At 48.7% G+C, this 20,453-nt stretch overlaps 1 protein-coding gene across 1 annotated transcript in view; it reads left to right on the forward strand.

Annotated features, from left to right (window-relative positions):
• PEX14 (peroxisomal biogenesis factor 14) overlaps positions 1–20,453 on the forward strand; it is a 143,447-nt gene that overhangs the window by 115,606 nt on the left and 7,388 nt on the right. The window contains exons 5-6 of the mRNA XM_042993795.1: positions 16,239–16,324; positions 19,462–19,564. Of these exons, the coding sequence (XP_042849729.1) occupies positions 16,239–16,324; positions 19,462–19,564 (189 nt within the window). The remainder of the gene's footprint in view (positions 1–16,238; positions 16,325–19,461; positions 19,565–20,453) is intronic.

The raw sequence follows: 20,453 nt of genomic DNA on the forward strand, positions 1-20,453 counted from the left end.
GTGAGCAGAGACAAGGGACCAGAATAAATGAGTTTATCGTGTTGTTTCATACATTTGGGTTACAAGCAAGAATCTGTAGAAGTGTTTCTTGGTTCTGTTTCCAGTTTCTTACATCATGCGTTTGCCCGTCACTCTTGCACGAATAAGAACATGAACGTCTGATTCATGACTGCATTCTCGTTTGCTCACTGAAATAACTTCTCTCCTAATTTTATTTTTTAAAGTTAATATTAGTAGATTTAAGGCGGTGTCTCCCACCCACCCCCTTTCTCCCCTTCCTTCCTTCCTTCCTTCCTTCCTTCCTTCCTTCCATCCTTCCTCCCTCCCTCCCTCCCTCCCTCCCTCCCTCCCTCCCTCCCTCCCTCCCTTCCTCGTCCTGGCTACACCATGTATATTTATGCGTTGACAGTCTGTTGGAGAATTTCAGATTGAATGTAAAGGTCCTTTTTGAATGTAGCTTTTAATTGTTACATGAGAACATGACCCATGTTGTTTTTAAGTGAAGCTGTTTTAGGAATAAAGGTTCGTCAAAGTAGTAATGAGTGTCCAAACCTTCAAAAATACAGCCAGAACCCCTTCTTTAAATCACTTATAAAAAGTCTAAAAATGGTTAAAATTGACTTCAGAGTGATGGAAAATAGCTCCAGTTTCGTGTCTTCAACGTAACTCAGCCTTGGATCTGTTGTCTTTCGAGACGCCTTTTCTATAATTGTCTTCATTTTAATTGTCTATCTCAGAAGTTTTAGTTTTTCAAAACATGTTAATTTAAAACAGTGCCTATCAGATTTTGAAAGGACTAGCTTTAAATGCCAGGCTTGATTGGACCCTTACCACGTGGTCTGGAGCTACCTTCCGGCTCTTGCTTTGCTGTCCTCCTCACTGGCCCCGGCATCACAGGGGCCCGGGGTGTCACAAACCTCACTTAGATCTGCCCTTTCTTTTGCTTTCTGGGTGAGGCTGAATGGGTGAGGCCAAGTAGCACGCTGTCAATTTCACCTCATCCGTGGTCACCTTGTCCAGCGGAACACCGGTGTCACGTGACCTCTGGGACCAGAGAAATGGTGCTCAGCAGTGAGCCTTGTCTTGGAGCTTCTGAGTCAGTAGCAACTACTTGTCAGCCTAGGACTCACTCCTCCTTCCTGGCCAGTATTCTTTCCGATCTATCGTGTTTTTCTTGGGTCACTAAACATGCTCTTCGTGTTTCCTTTTAACCAAAGGCCAGCTCTCCACACTTTTTCTTTGGTTGTGTCCCTGGGCCCAGCCATTTAATGGCATTTGTTGAGGACAGGCAGTGGCAGCTGGGGTGTAGAATTTTCTAAGACGCACATCTGTTCTATTCCAGCTGTTTTCTCCATGCTTAAAACCAAGCAGGTCTCTCAGCTACTTGGAAACTTCTTGCTCAGAACAGATTCTTCTGGTTGGTCACAGAGTTGGCCTGAAACATCATGCATGTGCCTACTTTTGGTAGACACAGAGGGTCATTTACACTGTTGGTCTTTCTGAAAGAGGCGAAAGAAAGAGCTGGGGGGGCGGGCAGGACTGTCATTTAAGTTATTCTTCTGTCCAGGTCTCTCTGAGAAAAAGCATTACATGTTTAGGTATTTAGGTAGGAGTATTTTTAAGAGACTCCCAGCCCTAAAAATAAAATACATCTTCTTAGAGACAGACTCCTTCCTGCTTTGACGCTAGTGTAAAAACAATGGCAGTGGCAATTTTAAATCCCTGAAGTTTCTACTTGTCACTGCTGAGCTTCATCCCTCTGGTACTGCCGCACCCGCTCCTTTCAGCTCCGGGGGTGACTCTACCTCTACACTTCTGTACTTTTGCCAAGAGGTGTCAAAACTGCTCAAAAAAAAAAAAAAAAAAAAAAAAAAAAAAAGCTTGATTTTGATTAATATAGAGAAACAAGACTTTGCCTGACTGATAATAAAACTGATAAATGACATTTGAATTACTTGTAGCGGTAATTTATTACATAAAATATCTTTTATTTGACATGCGATTAGTTGCTGGAAGCATCACTCAATCTGACTAGTTTAAACATGCTCTAAAATGAACCCCAGTAAAAACCAGGGCTGTCTGCTGCTGGCGTTATGAAATATACTAATCCTGGAGTGAGGAAAAAATCTGACTTTAAATATTTAAATGATTAATTGGGTTTATATATTTTTTTTACCTTTCTAACCCCCTTAATTACAAGCAAACTCAGGGGAGTTTCTGAACTAGGTGTGCAATCTGCATGCTTATCACTGAGGCATTGTCTGCGTCCCGGGAGGGATTTATGGCCTCCGCTCATGTGTGTTCCTGCCCATTTTACATCCAGAGCCCTTGCCTTCCCATGTCTTGGCTCTTTAAGGACAGACATTCCATCTCTGAACCCAAGCCTAGAAAATGGGATTCTCTGGGCACAGCCCCAGATGCTCATGCCTCGGGGAAGGATAGCTTTTTCAAGACCACCTCCGGGAGCCCACTGCTCTTGAATGATCACCTCTGGTCTTGCCGGCCCTTCTGCTTCATGGCAGATGTCCCACTCGGTGCCTCTTTTGGTGTCTCGGCTCTTTGGTGAATGTGGTTGACCTCGAGATGGTAGTCAATGGCCTGTGTGTCAGCAAAGAGAACTTGGACACCTGCCGGCATCAATCCGTCCGCATTTATTAAGCACCTATCGTATACTCAGTACACTATCGCCAGAGATACAAAACGTGATCCTTCAAGATCCTGTAGGTTCTCTGGGAGAGAGAAGATAAACTCTTAAGAAAAGATAATAGTATAAGACATTGTGATTTAATGCCAAAATTAATTACACAGACAAGAAATTTTGTAAGAATGCAGAAAAGAGAAAAATTAATGTGGGCTAGAGAAGTCAGAGAAGGCTTTGTGAAAGCAGTAGGAGGCTGACACCGAGGGAAACTCGGTGTCACCTGGTGTGAGAATAAACCCGTGTTGTCAGGGCTGAAAGGAAAGTCGGGCAGAGCTCAGGAAAAGTCAGGCTGGGATTCGAGAGGAAATCTGACGTTCTCTGCTTCTCGTTTTGCTTTCTTTTTGTTCGACGTTGAATCGGGGATCAGTATGTGTGGACATCTGTGGTGCCTGCCCAGGCCCAAACATAAAGTTCTGCTGAATGCTCGACTGATTGGTTTGTTCCAGGCTGATTTTTCTTCTTTCCTCCCAAAGAAACAAGAAGCAAGGTAGCTTTGAGAGTTAGGCAGGGCCAGCGTAAATTTTGTAGGGTCATATGTTTTTCCTAGGCTTAAATATTTTCCCTCACTGTCTTTGGTAACCAATTTAGGTCTTTCACAGACGGACCTATAGCTTCAGTTAGGGTGTAAATGTGTGAGTGATGAAAGGCTTTGACACCTTGATTAGAAATCCTGAGAGTGCATGGTCTTAGTTTGCTTCTTCATAGACCTGTTTAGTAGCATATACTTACCCTCGATTATCTTCATTCAGTGAGCAAGCACTTTTTACTATATTCCTGCTATGGGCCAGGCACTGTGCTAGACCCCGGGGACGAAAAGATTAATAAGGCCTATCTGCCGTCTCCTGTGTTTCCTGTCCAGCCGGAGAGGCAGTTAAGCAAAGAGCAGTGCCTCTGAGGTAGATCCGGGTGAGGCCAGTGGCACAGACGAGGCAAAGCGGCACTTCATAGAACAGGGGATGCTTCGCTGGGTGTGAAGGGCCTGGGGGAGGGGTGATTGGTTCATTGACCAACCAAGATGGACGAGAGCATCCAGGCTAAGGCAAAGGCGTGTGGACATGAAGCCGTGTGATGTTCAGTGGCCGGAGCCTGGGATGGCAGTGCCAGAAGAGAGGCCTGGCGTGGGAGGTGGCAGCCAGGTCATCACCCTCACGGAGGAACAGTCAAGAGCACACTGAGTATTTCTCTTCAAGATGCGTCATCGGATTATTTTTGAGGCTGTATTACCTGTTTGATGATCCTGTTCTTAGACTAATATTAAAACCATTTGTATCATCTGAGAAGATGTTGCGTGGGGAGCTAGGGGAGACATTCTGGGAGTGTGCTGGATGAGGCGGTGGTCCACATGTTCTGCCTGTAGCTCTTCTCCTCTTCTTTGCCTGGCCAGCTCGTTGCTGTTCTTTGGGATTGGGGTCAGCTGCCAGCCCCTCTAGGGACTCTTTCAGATGCCTGCATTCCAGTGGGATGGAGGTTCCCCTTGGCCTGCTCAGCCCTGCTCACTTTAATGTTTATTCACTGTCTTTTCTATTAAATCATGAGTTCCTTGGATTAGAGGCAGGTTGTTTGTTTTTGTTGTGTTGTGTTGTTTTTTTAATCTGTTACCCAAGGCTGTGACTTAGCAGGTGCTCTAGAAGTGCTTGTTGAGTGGATAGATGGTGGTGGAAATGTGCCCGAGAATTAAAAGGCTGTCTTGTGTTACCATCAGTTGGGAGGAGCTTCCCGGGGAACCAGCGAATGGGACCTTCTGTGTGCTCGGCCGTGCAGGCCGTGGGAGCAGAGGACGGGCCTTGCCTTCAGGAGGCCATGTAACCACTTAGAGGGAATACCAGTGCTTGGGGAAGGACAGTAAAGACTAACCCATGCCATCTTGCTTGGGGTGAATGGTGAGAGCTTTTGGAATTTCTGAAGACACATCTCACTTTTTGCTTATATAGAAGTTACTGGTTTGTGTATTGAAGAAAACATTTCTCTAACTTTTAGGAAATTACATTGTCCTCCTTTTGTCCAAGTGACTGGTTTAGAATAGCAGCTTTTCAGGAGTGAGCACCCCATCCGTTCTGTTTGCTTTGTGCCACACCCATAGTGGAGCCATGCGGGTGCCGCATAAATGCCATTCGTAGATACCGAGGAAGGCCAGTGTCCCAGGCAGGAACCAAGTGAAGAGATCCATTCCCTAGGTTTTTTCGGCCAGTGAAGGTGTCTTTGGTGTTGGTGGTAGGTAGGATTATATCTTTGCTCACAGTGCACTGTGTTCATTTTATAAGATTCCTCAACAAATAACAGAAAACCCCAAATAAGAGTGACCCAAATGAAACAGAAGAGTATTTCTCGGTTATGGTCATGTAGGTAGCCGAGACTCTCTGCTCTGCATCTCTGACACCTGGCTGGCATCTGTCTTGTGTTCCAGCGTGACTTCCCCAACTCCCACCCTCCCATCTGCTGTCCAGCCAGCAAGAGTGAGAGGAGAAGGAGAGTAAAGGACCCACCTCTTGGAAATTGCCCCCATCATTTTCACTTCCTGCCCACTGGCGGGAACTCGGTCACATGGCCACACCTGCCTCTACAGGAGGCTGAGAAATGCAGTCCTTGTCCTGGGGGCCCACGTTCCCAGCTTTTCGTATCTCACAGAAAGTCTGAGTTAGAATGAACACTGACTTCAGGATGATGGTTACCTCTGGGTGCAGAGGAGCACACGGCTAGTTGCAGTGGTATTTGGAAAGCTTTAGCTGGTAAGGTAGGTGGGTTTAGAATTGCTGATTTTATTATTACGCTTCATAACATATAAATGTTATATTGTTTTGTATGTATCATAACTTACCAGAGGGCATTTTTAAAAGTTGAATTTGGACTAAAAATCGAACCACCCTATGATCTAGCGATTGTACTACTAGGTATTTACCCAAAGGATACAAAAATGCAGACATGCACCCCAATGTTTATAGCAGCGCTATCAACAATAGTCAAACAATGGAGAGAGCCCAAATGTCCATCGACTGATGAGTGGATAAAGATGTAGTATATACATACACATAACGGAATATTACTCAGCCATCAAAAAGAATGAAACATTGCCATTTGCAATGATGTGGTTGGAGCTAGAGTGTATTATGCTAAGTGAAATAAGTCCGTCAGGGAAGGACAAATAGCATATGATTTCACTCACATGTGGAATTGAAGAAACAAAACGGATGAACATATGGAAAGGGGGGGGGGAGAGAAGAGAAGGAAACAAACCACAAGAGACTCTTAATGATAGAGAACAAACTGAAAACTGATGGAAGGAGGTAGGTGGGAGATGGGCGAAGTGAGTGATGGATATTAAGGAGGCACTTGATGGGGCACTTGGGTGGTTTAGTCGGTTAAGTGTCTGACTCTTGGTTTTGGCTCAGGTCATGATCTCACGAGTTTGTGAGATCGAGCCCTGCATCTGGCTCTGTGCTGGTGGCTCATAGCCTGCTTGGGATTCTCCGTGCACCCCCCGCCCCCCCCCCCCCCCGCCCTGCCGCTCTCTCTGCTTCTCCCCTACTAGTGCTTGCACTCTCAAAAAATAAATAAACTTAAAAAAAGAAAGGGGCACTTGTGATGAGCGCTGGGTGTCGTATGTAAGTGACAAATCACTGAATTCTCTTTAAAACCGATATCGCACTGTATGTTAACGAACTAGAATTTGAATTAAAAAAAATTTTTTTTTTTTTTTAAAGTTGAATTTGAATTCTCAGGTCTTGCTTTTCCCTTTGGTCTCAGCTGCTAACTGAGCAGAGAGAGAACGTAGAGCCCCCGCTCAATCACTGTTGGCTCCCTCCAGCTCCACTCCTCGTTTTAAAAATTCTAACAACTTCTTTTTCTAAGTCAGCTTTATTGAGGTATCATTTACCTAAAATAAAATGCACTTACTTGTACAATGCGACTTTTGGCAGGCATACACTGTGGGCATCACCACATTGTAGAACATTTGCAATGCCCCAGAAGGTTCCCGTGTGCCCTGTTCCCAGCCAGTCCGACTCTGGGGCATCCCTTGGTCTGCCTTCCATTGCTTCTGATGAGATTTTTTTTTTTTCCCTAGGGTTTTATATAAATAAAATGGAATCCTTCAGTACACACTCTCTTGTCTGGTCTTCCCCTCAGCATAATGTTTTTGAGCTCTATCCAAGTCACTGTGCATATCAGGGCTTATTTCCTTCTTATTACTGAGTGGTATTCCATGGTGTAGGGGCATCTCAGTTTGTCCATCCACCAGCGGATGGGCTCCGGGCTGTTTCCAGTTCTGAGCTATTACCCTTAAAGCTCTTATGAATGTTTGGGTGCGAGTCCGTATGTTTCTGTAGCTCTTGGGTAAATGCCTAGGAGTAGAGTTGCTGGGTTATATGGTAAGTGGATGTCTGTCTCCATACGAAACTGCCAAACTGGTTTTCAAAGTGGTCGTACTATTTCACGCCCCCATCAGCAGTGAGAGATGCAGTGGCTGAGTATGGGCGCTAGCAGTTGGTATTCTGGGTCTTTTTAAAGTCCGCCATTTTAATGTGTATACAGTGGTATCCCACAGTGGTTTGAGTTTACATTTCTGGGATGGCTAATCCTGCTGAGCATCTTTTTACGTGCATATCGTCCATTTGCATGCCTGCCTTTGTGAAGTGGCCCTTGCCATCTTTTGCCTCTTTAATTGTCTTCTTGAGTTGGAAGAGTTCTTTATGTCTTCCGGATTCACATGCTTTGTCAGGTGTGTGTGGTGTTTGTATTTCCTCCCAAAGTGGCTAGCCTTTTCTTTTCCTTTAGGTTGTCTTTTAAAAAAGATTTTAAATTTGGTGCCATCTATTTTTTTTTTTTCTTTACAGGTTATGGTTTTGATGTCCTGTCTGTGAAGACTTTACTTTTCCCCCAAGGTTGGAGAGGTTTCCTCCTAGAGGTTTATAGTGTATGCTTTAACGTCAAGATCTGTGATTCATTTTTAGTTAATTTTTATGTATGGTGTAATGTGAAAGTCAAGGTTCATTTTTGCCTGCATGGATATCCAGTTCCATATGGACAAAAGATTATCCTATTCCCATTGAGTTATTTGTCCTTCTATCAAAAATCAATTGTTTAGGGGCACCTGGGTGGCTCAGTTGGTTATGCCTCTGAGTTCAGCTCAGGTCACGATCTCACGGTTTGTGGGTTCAAGCCCCATGTTGGGCTCTGTGCTAACAGCTCAGAGCCTGGAGCCTGCTTGGGATTCTGTGTCTCCCTCTCTTTCTGTCCCTCCCCTGCTTGTGCTCTGTCTCTGTCTCTCAAAATGTGAATTAATGTTAAAAAAAAATCAATTGTTTATATATGCATGGGTCTGTTTCTATACTCTTTTTTTAAAAAAAAATTAAGCTTATTTATGTTTTGAGAGAGAGAGAGAGCAGGCAAGGGGCATAGAGAGAGGGAGACAGAGGATCTGAAGCAGGCTCTGTGCTGTCATCGCAGAGCCTGATGCGGGGCTTGATTGAACTCATAAACCGTGAGATCATAACCTGAGCTGAAATTGGACACTTACCTGACTGAGCCACCCAGGCATTCTAAAAAAAAAATTTTTTTTTTTTTAACAAGCTACTGGAGTATATTCTACATATTATAACACTCACCCATTTCAAATGTACAGTTCCTGACTTCCGGTAACGTACTGAGTGATGCACTCATAGTCTGTGTTGGAGCACTTTCATTCTTCCCCATCAGATTCTTTGTGCCCCTTTACTGATCACCTCCCCTCTTGCCCCAGGCAAGCACTAATCTGCTTTCTGTCCCTTTCCCGGATGTTTCGGGTAAATGGAATCTTGCAATATACGGTCCCTTGTGCCTGCCTTTCGCTCAGTTAGCACAGTATTTTTGGAGCTCTTCTATGGGGCAACAGGTAGCAGGACTTGCTTTTTATTGCTGAAGAGTGCACCCGTTGTATGGACGTACCATCTTATGTCTGTGGCTTCACCAGTTGATGGAGGACTATCTCCAGTTTGGCCTAAAGTGAATCGTACTGCTAAGAGCATTTGTGTGCAAGTCTGATGCGGACGTATGTTCTCATTCCTCTTGGGTCGACCTCTAGGAGTTGAATCACTAGGTCATATGGCGGTTTTATATTTCTGGATTTCTATTAATTTTTCTCTTAGACAGCTTTTTAAGAAATGCTTATTTATTACTTTTGAGTGACAGAGAAAGAGAGAAGGCGCCCAAGAGTGGGGGAGGGGCAGAGAAAGAGGGAGACAAGAGGATCTGAAGTGGTTTTTGTTCCGACAGCAGACAGCCTGATGGGGGGCTCGAATGCACGAACCCAAGACCATGACCTGAGCCCAAGTTAGATGCCTAACCTGAGCCACCTAGGTGCCCCTGGGCAGCTTTTTTTGAAGTATAATTTGTACACAGTAAGATTAATCAATTTTAGGTGTATAGTTTAATGAATTGTACAAATTGTAATTCATTCAACTCCTGTAACCAACACTACAGCCACAATATAGAAAATGTCCATGACCCCAGAAAGTTTCTTTGTGCTCTTTGCATCTGTCCCCTCCCCAACTTCAGTTTCCTTTCAACCAGCAATCTATTCTGCGTTACTAAAGTTCTTACCTTTCAGAAATTTTCATGTAAATGGTATCAGATAGCATGTAATCTTTTGTGTCTGGTTTCTTTACCCTAACTTGATGCTTTGAGACTGATCCATGTAGAGATACATCTACCTGTCAAGTTATACACACACACACACACACACACACAAAAATACACATGTTTCTGTGACATATCCCTCCCCCCCCCCCCACTCCTTTAAAAATATAAAACCCATTCTGAACTCACAGTTGAATAAAAGCAGGCTGAGTGGGGCTTAGCCAAGCGGGCATAGTTTGCTAACTCCTGTTACTCTGTGCTCTGGATCTCCCACAATTTGTTTATCTGTCGACCGTCGATAGTTGTTTGGGTTTCCAGTTTGGAGCTATTACGAATAATGCCACCATGAACATTCGTGTGCTAGTAGAAGGCTTTGTGTGCCTGTGTGCTTCCTTCTCTCTTTGTCTTATACCTGGGAGTGGATTGCCTTAGCCACACGTGGTGTGTGTGTTTGACTTTGTAAGAAACTATAAAACTCTTTCACCAAGTGGTTGCGCCATTTGTCATTCCCATCAGCAGAGCGGGGGGGGGGGGGGGTTCAGTTTCTCCACATCCTGGTCTGCACTTGATAGTCTCAGTTTTTAGGTTTAGCCATATATGAACGTGTATGTGATAGGATTTCATTGTACTTGTCATTTGTATCTTCCTGATGACTGATGATATTTTCACGTGCTTATTGGCCATTCTTACATCTTTCATGGAGTATCTCTTCTAGTCTTCTGCTCACACTTTTTTCTAAAAAAAGTGTCTTTTCATTGTTGAGTTGTATAGATACAGCTCTTTATCAAATACATGATTTGCAGATATTTTCCCCCAACCTATGAATTACTTTTTCATTTTCTTGTTGGTGCCTTTTGAAAAGCCCAAGTTTAAATTTTTGATCATGTCCATTTTGTTCTTTTTTTCCTCCTCTTTTGTGACTCATTCTTTTTGTATTTGAAGATGTCTTTGCTTGCCCCAAGGATTTCCTTCTCTGTTTTCTGTTTTCTTACAGCAGCTTTAGAGTTTTTGCTTTCTGGCTTTGGTGTGCGATCCACTTCGAGTTAATGTGTGTGTATGATACAAGGTGAGAGTTGAGATTCACTCTCTTCCCCCTGTGGCTCTCCAGTTGTCCCAGCACAGTTGTTATGGAGATTATCCTTTCCCAGGGCCTCTTTGGCAAAAAAAAGATCCCTTGACTGTATAAGCCTGGGCCTATTCCTGGATGCTTCTGAGTTCTTAGAGTTTAATTAGAGCTTATATATTTTGATCTGTGAGTGAGGATATAGATATGACTGTCAGAGCCCTTCCTGCCTAAAGATGACACTGCTGATAGCATTGCAGCCTGTCAGAAGTGGAAAAGATGGCCTTTCGTGTGATGTTCACATGAAGGGCCTTGAATTTTCAGGTGTGGCCGTGGTGGGGCTACCGTGGTGCCTTTGCCCTTGCTGCCCAGTGCTTCTGTTCAGAGCAGAGCTGTTGTGTTTCTCGGTGCCATGCTCTGGTTGGTTTGTCCTTCTGGCTGCTGCCACCATGCTCCGCCAGGTGCCCCAGCGTGCCCCCATACAGTGGCCGGCCCCCCGCAGCTCGGCCTGTAGTACAGCCGGACGCCAGTCTCTGTGCATTTAGCCCTGCCACTCTGTGCCGTAACAAGCTCTGGTTTGGCAGACTGGCTTTATTCCAGGCCCTCACTGTGGAAGAGCCTGTCTTATTTAATTTCCAGGGTGGCTTGTGAGTGAAGCTGTTGGGATGATTTGAGCAGCTGGATAGGGCGCCATGTGGAGTCACAGCCCCAGCCTTGGTGAGCGTGGAGGGGACCCCAGCTAGGCTTGCCTGGTTGCTGGCACCGCCTCGCCCTGCACTCAGGCTGCCAGCCTCCCCGAGGCCTTGATAGTTTCTCCGTGTCGTCAGCAGCATGATCTTGTGACACTTACTGGATTGTGGCATTGCCGTGATATCAGTGAGTCCGGGTTCGTGACTTGGTGGCTTTGAGTTCAACATTGCTGTGTTGCTGTGTGGGATTCCCAGCCCCACACGCGTCATTTGCCGTTTGTTCTCACCTACTAGGTGAGAATTTCTTGGTCGATGGAGGTTAGCCTAAAGGACTGGAGTAATGTTGGTTTAGTTGTGTTCACGGAATGGTTCAGGAGCCACAGGGATGCATCTCTCCTGCCCCCGACAGGACCACCACACGCGGTGGGTTCATCTGAAACCCTATGCTTTGGGCAGGCAGACCGGCCGAGCTCAAGCTAGTTGACAAAGTCCTTGGAAGGTTAAAGAAGGCATTGAGTTTCAAAGAGCCCTTCGCTCTTCTCCCTGCGGTGATTTGGCCTCTGACCTTGCGGCAGCCTAAGGCATCAGCGCGGGCCCAGCAGTGCTCAGTTGTGCAGGCTGAACACCGCTTCCACGGCTGACTGCCTCTTTATTCTTCGAGAGATGCCAGCGACGAGGTGTCGTTGGTAAAGCACCCGGCCATTCAGCTCATTAGCTGGCCGTACCTGTTGGGGAGGTGCTGTGGACAATTTGAATCTGAGTGACAGTAAGCAAACATATCATTGTTCCTCCACTCTTCCAACGGCACAGAGCTCTGCCACCTTCAGTCAAGTGGTCTGTGCTTGACAAGAAGAGAAGAACGTCCTTGGGAGCCACTGGGTCGGTGGTGTGGAACCGGGATCTCTGGTCTCCGGCTTCTCGCCTGCCTTGTACGCAGGCAGGCATCTGCTTCCAGACTGGAGGCTTGGAAGCTTTTAAAAGGCTCATTTGTTCTGCTTCCCTTATTTCCAAGCTAGAGCAGAAGACTGACTGGCCCCATTTTCTGCCCTTGACTCTAAAATTCTGGACATTCGGGGAGGGTGGGGACCAGAGAGGTGTATCTCCCAGGTGCTCTGTTCCTTCGTGGGGGTCTGCACTGGCCTTGGAAAAAATGGGCCCCAGGGTGGGCAGCAGGGAGACTCCGAGTGGTCACGGTTGGGGGTTTGAGCCAGTTTGGGATCACACCGAGTGCTTTGCTCTGTTACCTTTGAAATCCACGCGGCAGGTCAGAGTTACCTCCTCTTACTTTCTCTCTTTTTTCATTTTGCCACAAGACAGAATTGTATCACACATCTCCAAAACGAGTAAAATGGCATTTCAGCTTCTTGTCTTTATAGACTCTCTGAACTTTAGGAAAGATCATTCTGGTCCCTTTTCATTAATAATGAAAACCAAGGGGCAATAAAATGTTCTTAACGCGAGCATGTCAGGAACGAGTCGCGGTGTGGGGGTGAAGGGTGCGGCCGGCAGGGAGCCACAGGTGTTGCTTGGTGCTTGAGGAGGTCAGAGCTCTGGAAAGGTGGCGGCCGCTGGAGGAGGGGTTCTGGTTCGTGGACCCCTGAACTGCCAGCATCTGTTCAGCCTTCCAGCTCCAGTACCCAGAATGAGAGACTGCGCTTCTCCAGGCACGATGTTTGCAGGAAAGAAGGAACCGGGCAAGCTTTGGTTCTGGTCCAGTTTCTAGCGCGTTGCAGCTGTTCTCTTGCAGGAGATTGAGTGAGTATTTGAGAAGTCAGTGGTGAATAGAATATTCTAGAAACATACCCATTTTGAAGCTGTTCTCTCTGAGAATTTGGGCAGCACAGATGGAAGTGCCAGGTGTGGACGAAAGCCCTCCTGAACAGTGACTCTTGAAGAGTGACAAGGTTACTGTCTCCACTTTTTCCTCCTAAAAATGGACTCGTACTGGATGTTGGACACTGCATCGAGGCACTCAGAGCGGAGTGGGCTCGGGATGCGACCAATGAGAAGGTTGCCTGGGACTCAGAGCCTCCTGGCTCCTCTGGGTCAGGGTAGAAATGTCCATCTACGTCAGGGGTCTCAGAGCTTTTGATTTAATGAGCCGCAGTTGCTTATCCGCATAGATGCTTGTTGGGTGGGCACGTTCACTACAGCAGAGCAGCAGAGCTCCTTTCTGGAGACAGTTTCTGTGACCCAGAGAGTGACTACACAGCCCCAGGAGGGAGTGGGGACGCCCTGGCTTGCCATAACCCACACCCCAGAGCCCATGCGACACGCCAAGATGCACCATAAGCAGAGTCAAAAGACATATACTGGGAGGGACTTTTGCAGCTTCTGTCATAGACAAAGGACTAATTTTCCAGGCTCCTCCATCACTGTCACCTTTGTCTCCTGAAAGCCCCCTTCAGCAGTATAAGAAGTTGTATAAATTGATGAGGAAATCGAGTAGGAGAGCAGGATCACATACAGTACCCCAGAAAGGACACACAGGGAAGAGATGTTCAGTCCTCTCTGGAAGATAAAGGCAAATGAAAACTGGAGTGAGGGACTCTTTTCTGCTTAGTACGGGCAGAAATCTGAGTGTGTTGAGCCCGCGGTGCTGCTGTGAGGAAGTAGGCACTCTTGGACACGGCCGGTGGGAGCCCACTGGTTCAGCCCCCGTGGAGGACTATTTGACAGTACCTTTCCAAATTGCAAATTGCCTGCACTTCCGACCTAGGCGCCTAGGGATTGACGTGCACGGCTGTCCTCGGACGTATACGTGAGATGACATACGGTCACAGTCCTTGGGGGCAGCATTGTGTGAAACAGTAAGAGGCCGGAAATCAATGGGGAGTTGCTTAAATGGAATATTAGGCAGCTCTGGAAAGACAGCAGAATGAGGACGAGGGGGAACGGGCAAATAATACGGAGCAGTGTTGCCTTAGACGTGCATAAAAAGTCTCAGGCAGGACAGACAGGAAGCTGTTCACAGTGGCTGCTGATGCTGGAGGGAGGCTGTTGGCAGTAGAATGACAAGATGATCCGTGTGCTTTTTAGACCGTGTGCGTCTCGTAGCTCCTCAAAAACTGTAAACCAGAAAAGGGAGTTGAGGGCTGAGGGGGGGTGGGCATCTTGGAGTAAGTGCAGGAGACTCCAGGGCTGGGCCACCTTGGGAAACTGGTTGGGAGTCTGTAGCCCACACAGGTAGTGAGGGGAGGTGGCTGATGAGAGACTCTTCCAGGCCCCTGCGTCATTGTCCCGTCCACCTCCTGAAACCCCATTCAGCAGCTCGAGGAGGCGGGAGCGGCACCCTTGCCACCTTGAGGGTCTTTGCCACTTGGACCCACCCCCCCCACCCCCCCGCGGCCTGTGTGTCAGCAGCCTCTCCTCCCCGAGTGCCCACATCCTGCCACTGAGCTTTGAGAAGTTCCCTCGCCTGCTCCCCTCTGGTCACGAGATGCCAGGCTGTGACGAGGACCTGGAGAGCTTGCACGCCCAGGGACAGGTGAAGGCAGAGACCCCCGGCGCCCGCCCCTGGTGTCTGCCCCTGCCCGTGCTTCGGCTTTGCCCCCTGACCTCGTGCTCTTTTCAAGAAGTTCGGGAATGCGGTTGCTCTTCCTCCTCCTACCCGTTCCTCTCCTAAATGCGCGTGCGCACCCCGGCTTCCTTGTCATAGCGGCCCCGGTGGGTGCCTTCTGGGCAGCCTGCTGCGGGCGCTGTGGTCTGCTGCCACGGATGGATTAGTGTCCTGCATTAGTGCCCTGCCTTCCCTGGCAGGTCCCTTGAGAGGAGGCCGAGCGTCAGGGAAGATTATGGACACGAAAGCACTTTGTAAACAGTGCATGGGAAAGATTGTGAGGTAGAGAACCCCGCTCTCCTCCATTCAGGAGTTGGGGGGGGGGGTCTCCTGGAGGCTATTCTAGAGCACTGGGCCTGGGGCCTGCACCTGCGCAAGGACTGGCTGCCCATTTCCGGTCCCTTCACAGCAGCAGCATGTTGTCATCCTGGCCCCGTCCCTCTTACCTTTTGTGGCCCCTTTGGTAGCCTCTTCCCTGCCTCCTCACCTCTCTACCTCCCACTTGTATCTCGCCCTCGAGGACACCCCGTGTTATCTCCCAAAATACAGAGCTGACTGGGTCACTCCTGATTCAGAGCCTTCGGTGACCCCAGTGCTGTGATCCACCTCTTCTCCCCCCTCTGCCCTCTACCACTCCCGCTTGGGTGACCCTCTCTGCTCTTGCTGGCCTCCCCCCTTGGATAGACCCGGGGGGGGATCCCCCTCGGATAGACCCAGCTTCTGACCACCTTCTCTCCTTTGAACACAAGTCAACCCCTACCTTTGTACTTGCTTGTCCCTCGCCTGGAGCTCTGTCCTTGGGACCCCACAGGCCTCAGCATCTGCCTCTTCCAAGGCCCTGCCGACCCCTGCTTCTCTCCCCCGACTCCCCGACATCACTCTGTTGGGGCTCCCCCCCTTTTTTAAGATTTTATTTATTTAAGTAATCTCTACACCCAACATGGGGGATCGAACTGACAACCCCGAGATCAAGAGTCTCCTGCTCCACCGACTGAGCCAGCCAGGTGCCTGCCCTGTTGGGCCTTCTTGATCACTCTCCGGAGTTGCCTTGCTCAGTTGTTTGGAAGCTGTCTCCTGCACTTGTTGAGTGTGAGAGCAGACCAGGACACGGGGGTCTCGTCGCCATTGTGCCCCCGTGCCTGCAACACGGTCGGGCACGCAGAGGATGCTTCGTGAAGTCTTGAATACACAGATGGTGTAGTCTCCCCTCCCCCGTCCTCTGCCTCTCAAGTGGCTCTTAGCTCATCCCTGTGGGTGGCAGGTGTGGGGACGTGTATTGACGCACACCCAAGTGTGTTTGTGTCAGCCTCGCAGGACCCTTTGTTCCCTGAGAGCGGAGACCGTGCTCTAGATCGCCTCTGCCACCTGAGGGCCACCCGAGGCTTGCTCGCTGCTACACACCTCTGCACAGGAGGTGTGAGGTTGAGGCAGGTGGTCCCGAGAGCCCGGAAAGGGCGGGGAGGCGACGCCAAGCCGCTGTTCCCGACCGTCGCACGCCATCCCGTGTAGTTGTGTGTCACAGATGCCGATCCTCTGAGATTGAGACAGTACACGTGCTCTCCCCTGCCCAGGAAGGACGCGTGTGCTTCTCCTGACGCCCTTTTCTCCCCACCTCAGGCCCTGTGGGGTCCCGATGGAGGGACTACGGCGCCTTGGCTGTCATCACGGCAGGCATTGCGTTTGGCTTTCACCAGCTCTACAAGGTAAGTCCGCCTTCCCTGTGGCTCCCCTGCCATTCAGCCCCACGCTCCCCCGTCCCAGGGTTTACCTGTGTCGAGGCACCCAGCCCTGGAGCGCGATGGCAGGAGAGGGGCCGCGTGTGGAGGCGGAGGATACGGAGGAACACGCTCTCTGTGCGGGGCGTCTGGTTCGGGCTCCGTGCTGCCCCCGCCTGCGTGGCAACTCCAGACCCCGCCTCGTCTGCTGCACTCAGCACTGCTCCTCCGCGTCCCCACCGCACAGGGTGACCGTGGGGCCCATCCATCTACAGGCCGTGTGCCCGGCACATGCTGAGTGGCCGGGGCATTTCTGAGAGACAGAACAACACGGTGTTTGAGCGCATGGACACTGGGGCCCGGCTGCTGTGTGGCATCCTGGTTCTGCCACCTAGTAGTAGCTCAGTGGTCTCACCTGTAAGACGGGGACAGCGGTACCTTCCTCACGAGGCTGTTGTGAAGCCCAAAGGAGTCCCTGCTCCTTTGAAAGTGCTGTGTGCCTGGCACCCAGGAAGCATTCTGTATGCTATTTTTCTACTTTAGTATTGGGAACCAGCTTTGAGAATCTCACTGTAATCCTATTTATGGGCTGTGTTTTCTGTTTCCTACATATTATCTTGGCATCCATGTAAATCTGGGATTTTTTTTCCTGCAAACTTCATGGTCAACCCGCTGGATCCCAGACTTCATTGTTCCCAACAGAAGTGCAGGCGTGAAATGAACACGTACTTCCTTGATACCAAATACGAACCAGATACTGACCAGCAGACACTAACTTTGATTTGAAGCAAAGCGTGTCTTTTTGAGGACACAGAGCCGGGGTAAGCCCCAGAGACGACTCTCTACTGGTCCTGGGGAGAAGGCCTCCGCTCCTGAGCCCCTGCGGTTCCACCCCTCATTTGCAGATTAAAAAAAAAAAAAAGTCTGAATGAATTCCCAGACTCAATATTGTAACTTTTAGCACGTGAAACATGTTTAAACACTGTGCTCTGGGATTCTTAATTTTTTACTTAGTGCGAAATCTAGTGACAGAGTTGTAGCAGAGTATAATTTTTTCAGGGTAACATCTATTCTTGGAATTGGAAATTTCCATGTCAAATCCAGAAGCAAAATGTTCTAGGTCCTGGGACTTCTCCCTCTGCCCTCTGACACAATGCCCCCCCCGCCCCCCCCCCCCCGACCCTGTGTGTTGAAAGCCTGGTTCCAGTCACTGACTGCCTACAGTCATCAAGAAGAATAAAACACTAAGAATTCTCGAAACCACTCCCAGCTCTCCTAAGCAGTACCTAATGGTCACATGGCCGCCCTCGGATGGCCTGCGGCTAGAGGAGCAAAACAGAGGTATCTTCAGTTCTTTCCATGAAGCCCTGATCTTTATGCCTTAAAAAAGAAAGAGACGTTGGAAGATAAGTCACAATGGTGATGAGAATTTCTTTAGTTTCTTTAAATTAAAAAAAAAAAAAAAAAAAAGGTAAGCGCTGTCATCTTGCTTTATACATACGTGACAGTTTGGGCTCGGGTAGTGTATGCGCTCCTTCCCGTGGCTTTTTTGATCTCAGAAATCGAATTTTTTGTTAGTTACATGCGTAAGAATCTCCTGACTTGTACACTCGGGAAACTTTCAGCCCAGAACGTAAGGCTACATGTGATGAGTTTCGGCTCAGTTGTGGGTAATAATTCACACAGCGGTTGAAAAGCACTTTGCAAAATAGAAAATGCTTCTATGTGTGTGCTAAATAATGATCTTCGCTGAGAAGTCGCTCTTGAAGTGAGTTCTCCCGCAAACCCCTCGTGAGAGACCTCCTTCTCCTTCTCCAGTATAGCCTTAATGGAGAAGTTGCTCTCTTTTTTTTCCATCGGGGCACCAAATGGAGTAGGAAGCAAAGTTCCTTGGTCACACCTGCCAGCCTGTGCTGTGCTACCTCTAGTCCCACCCCGTTAATGGTGACGACTGGGCTTACGCTCCTAAGACAAGAGGCGCCAAGTCCTGAGCCACGTTCTTTCCTCCAGCTCTCCCAGCGGCCACCCTGCTGCCTGCCTTCTGCCCCTTCACACCTCAAAGTAGGCAGCCAGTTACCAGCTGTGCCCCACCTTGCCTTCTTCCTGAATGTTCCAAGACCCCCGTGCTCCCCTAGGCTTCCTGAATTTTGGACCCTGTCACTCAGTTGACCTGTTGCATCCACTTCCTTTTCCCCAGAGCCCGTGTCTTCAGCTTCCGCCCCTTCCTCTCCTGCTGCCCTTGTGTCTGGGGGGAATTTGACTGCATTTGACTCTCACCTGAAGGAAACTTGTTCTGAGGATTCAAGGCTTAGTTTAAAAAACAACAACAAACTTGAGGTGGGACCTCGTTCGATGGCCTCGGAATACCATCTATTATTCTCTAGTAAAAGGACCAAAGGCCCAGAAGTCTGTTGTGGATTTTCATCTAGTTTCTCAAATTATTTTTTGTTTATTTGACTCATTTTTCTCTGAATAGATAATTCATTCACAAGGTTCAAAGTGTTTAGAGGTTCGGAGAAGAAAGCTTCCCTTCCGCTGCCTGGAGGCCATCAGTGGGATCTCTTTCTTCTATCACCTTCTACATTTTTATCTTACAGCTTTTTTTTTTTTTTTTTTAAGTTTATTTGAGAGAGAGCATGTGCACGAGCAGGGGAGGGGCAGAGAGAGAGGGAGACAGAGAATCCCAAGCAGTCTCCACCTGGTCAGCACGGAGCTGGATGCAGGGCTCGATCCCACAAACTGTGAGATCGTGACCTGAGCCGAAACCGAGGGCTTACCTGATGGAGCCACCCGGGTGCCCCTTTATCTTACAACTTTTAAAGCAGAATTTTAAATAGTTTTTGTTACTGAAATATATGTAGCATCCGTGAGGTAATTAAGTGAAAGAACCAAAAAGAGACCACATGGACCTTCCTCGCCCCTACTTCTGGGTCCTTGTCCTCGTTCAGAAAGAGTCTTAATCAGCCTCGTAACTTTCAAACATCTCATTTACGGTGTTTGTGTCGGTGTCGGGTTTCCAAAACCCAGAGGTGACAGAGAGAAAGTTGGTGGGCAGAACTGGCAAGCCAGCTGGAGAATAACCCCAAGTTGGCACCCGCTGCTCACACCCACCCTGCTCCTCGTAGAAATACCTGCTCCCCCTCATCGTGGGTGGCCGAGAGGACAGGAAGCACCTGGAGAGGATGGGGGCAAGTCTCTCGGAGCTGAGTGGCAGCGTGGCACAGACAGGTAAAGATTAATGACTCCATCAAGTCGCCCCTCCAAGCCTTCCCGAGCAGCCCCTTCTCGCCCCGCCCCTCCCCCTCGCCTCCACTTTATGTGGTGACTTCATTTATCTGCTCTGAGAATCTGTTCACATTTGCAAATGAAGCCGCCGTCATTTCGGTTTAATTTGAAATTGCTTGTTTACTGTCGGCGCGGCCTCAATTAATTATGTTTTTACGGAAAGGCTCCCAACCTCAGAATATTAATAAGGGGAATAAAATGACAGCCTTTCTAAGGGCTGTAAAGTTCATTTTTAATTTCTGCTTCTGTGAGGTTTTCAGGGGGGTTTTCAGCGATTTTTTTCCCCCTTCCCTCTAAGAATCCAGCACAGGGTCAAGAGAGGCTGTAATTACTGCGGCTCCGGGGACCCCAGCCACCTCCTCTGTCATCGACTCCACAGGGCTGGCGTTCATTACCCGGTGCCCCAGTGATGGCCCAGATTAGCTGGGACCTGTCGCACCAGAGGCGGCTTTTCCTCTTTATAAACTTGTTTACTAGACGGAGGCTCTGAATCTAAAAACTCAGGCAAGCGAGAGAGCCACTGTCCCAGGCAGGAGTCTGTCCCACTGGGGTGCACTTGCAGAGACCCCAGAAACGCTCTGGTGCATCTGGCCCTGGGAGGCTGACCCCAGGGCCCACGGCTGGGACACGGTCTGGTACCACCGTGGCCCCCGGGAGCTACGGCAGCCTCCGGGTTGGGTACGGAGGGCAGGAAGGAGTGTCAGGAAAGCGGGATTTGCGGTCTTCAACCGCGCCCGGTATCGTGTGGGTCTGAGAGGCGTTTCTCCCACCTTCGGAGAATCTGAGAACTGCACGGTGAGGGGCGTGAGATGAGGGACGCGGACGCAACCGA

The sequence above is a fragment of the Panthera tigris genome, chromosome C1 (genome assembly GCF_018350195.1).
Source record: "Panthera tigris isolate Pti1 chromosome C1, P.tigris_Pti1_mat1.1, whole genome shotgun sequence".
Lineage (NCBI taxonomy): Eukaryota > Metazoa > Chordata > Mammalia > Carnivora > Felidae > Panthera > Panthera tigris.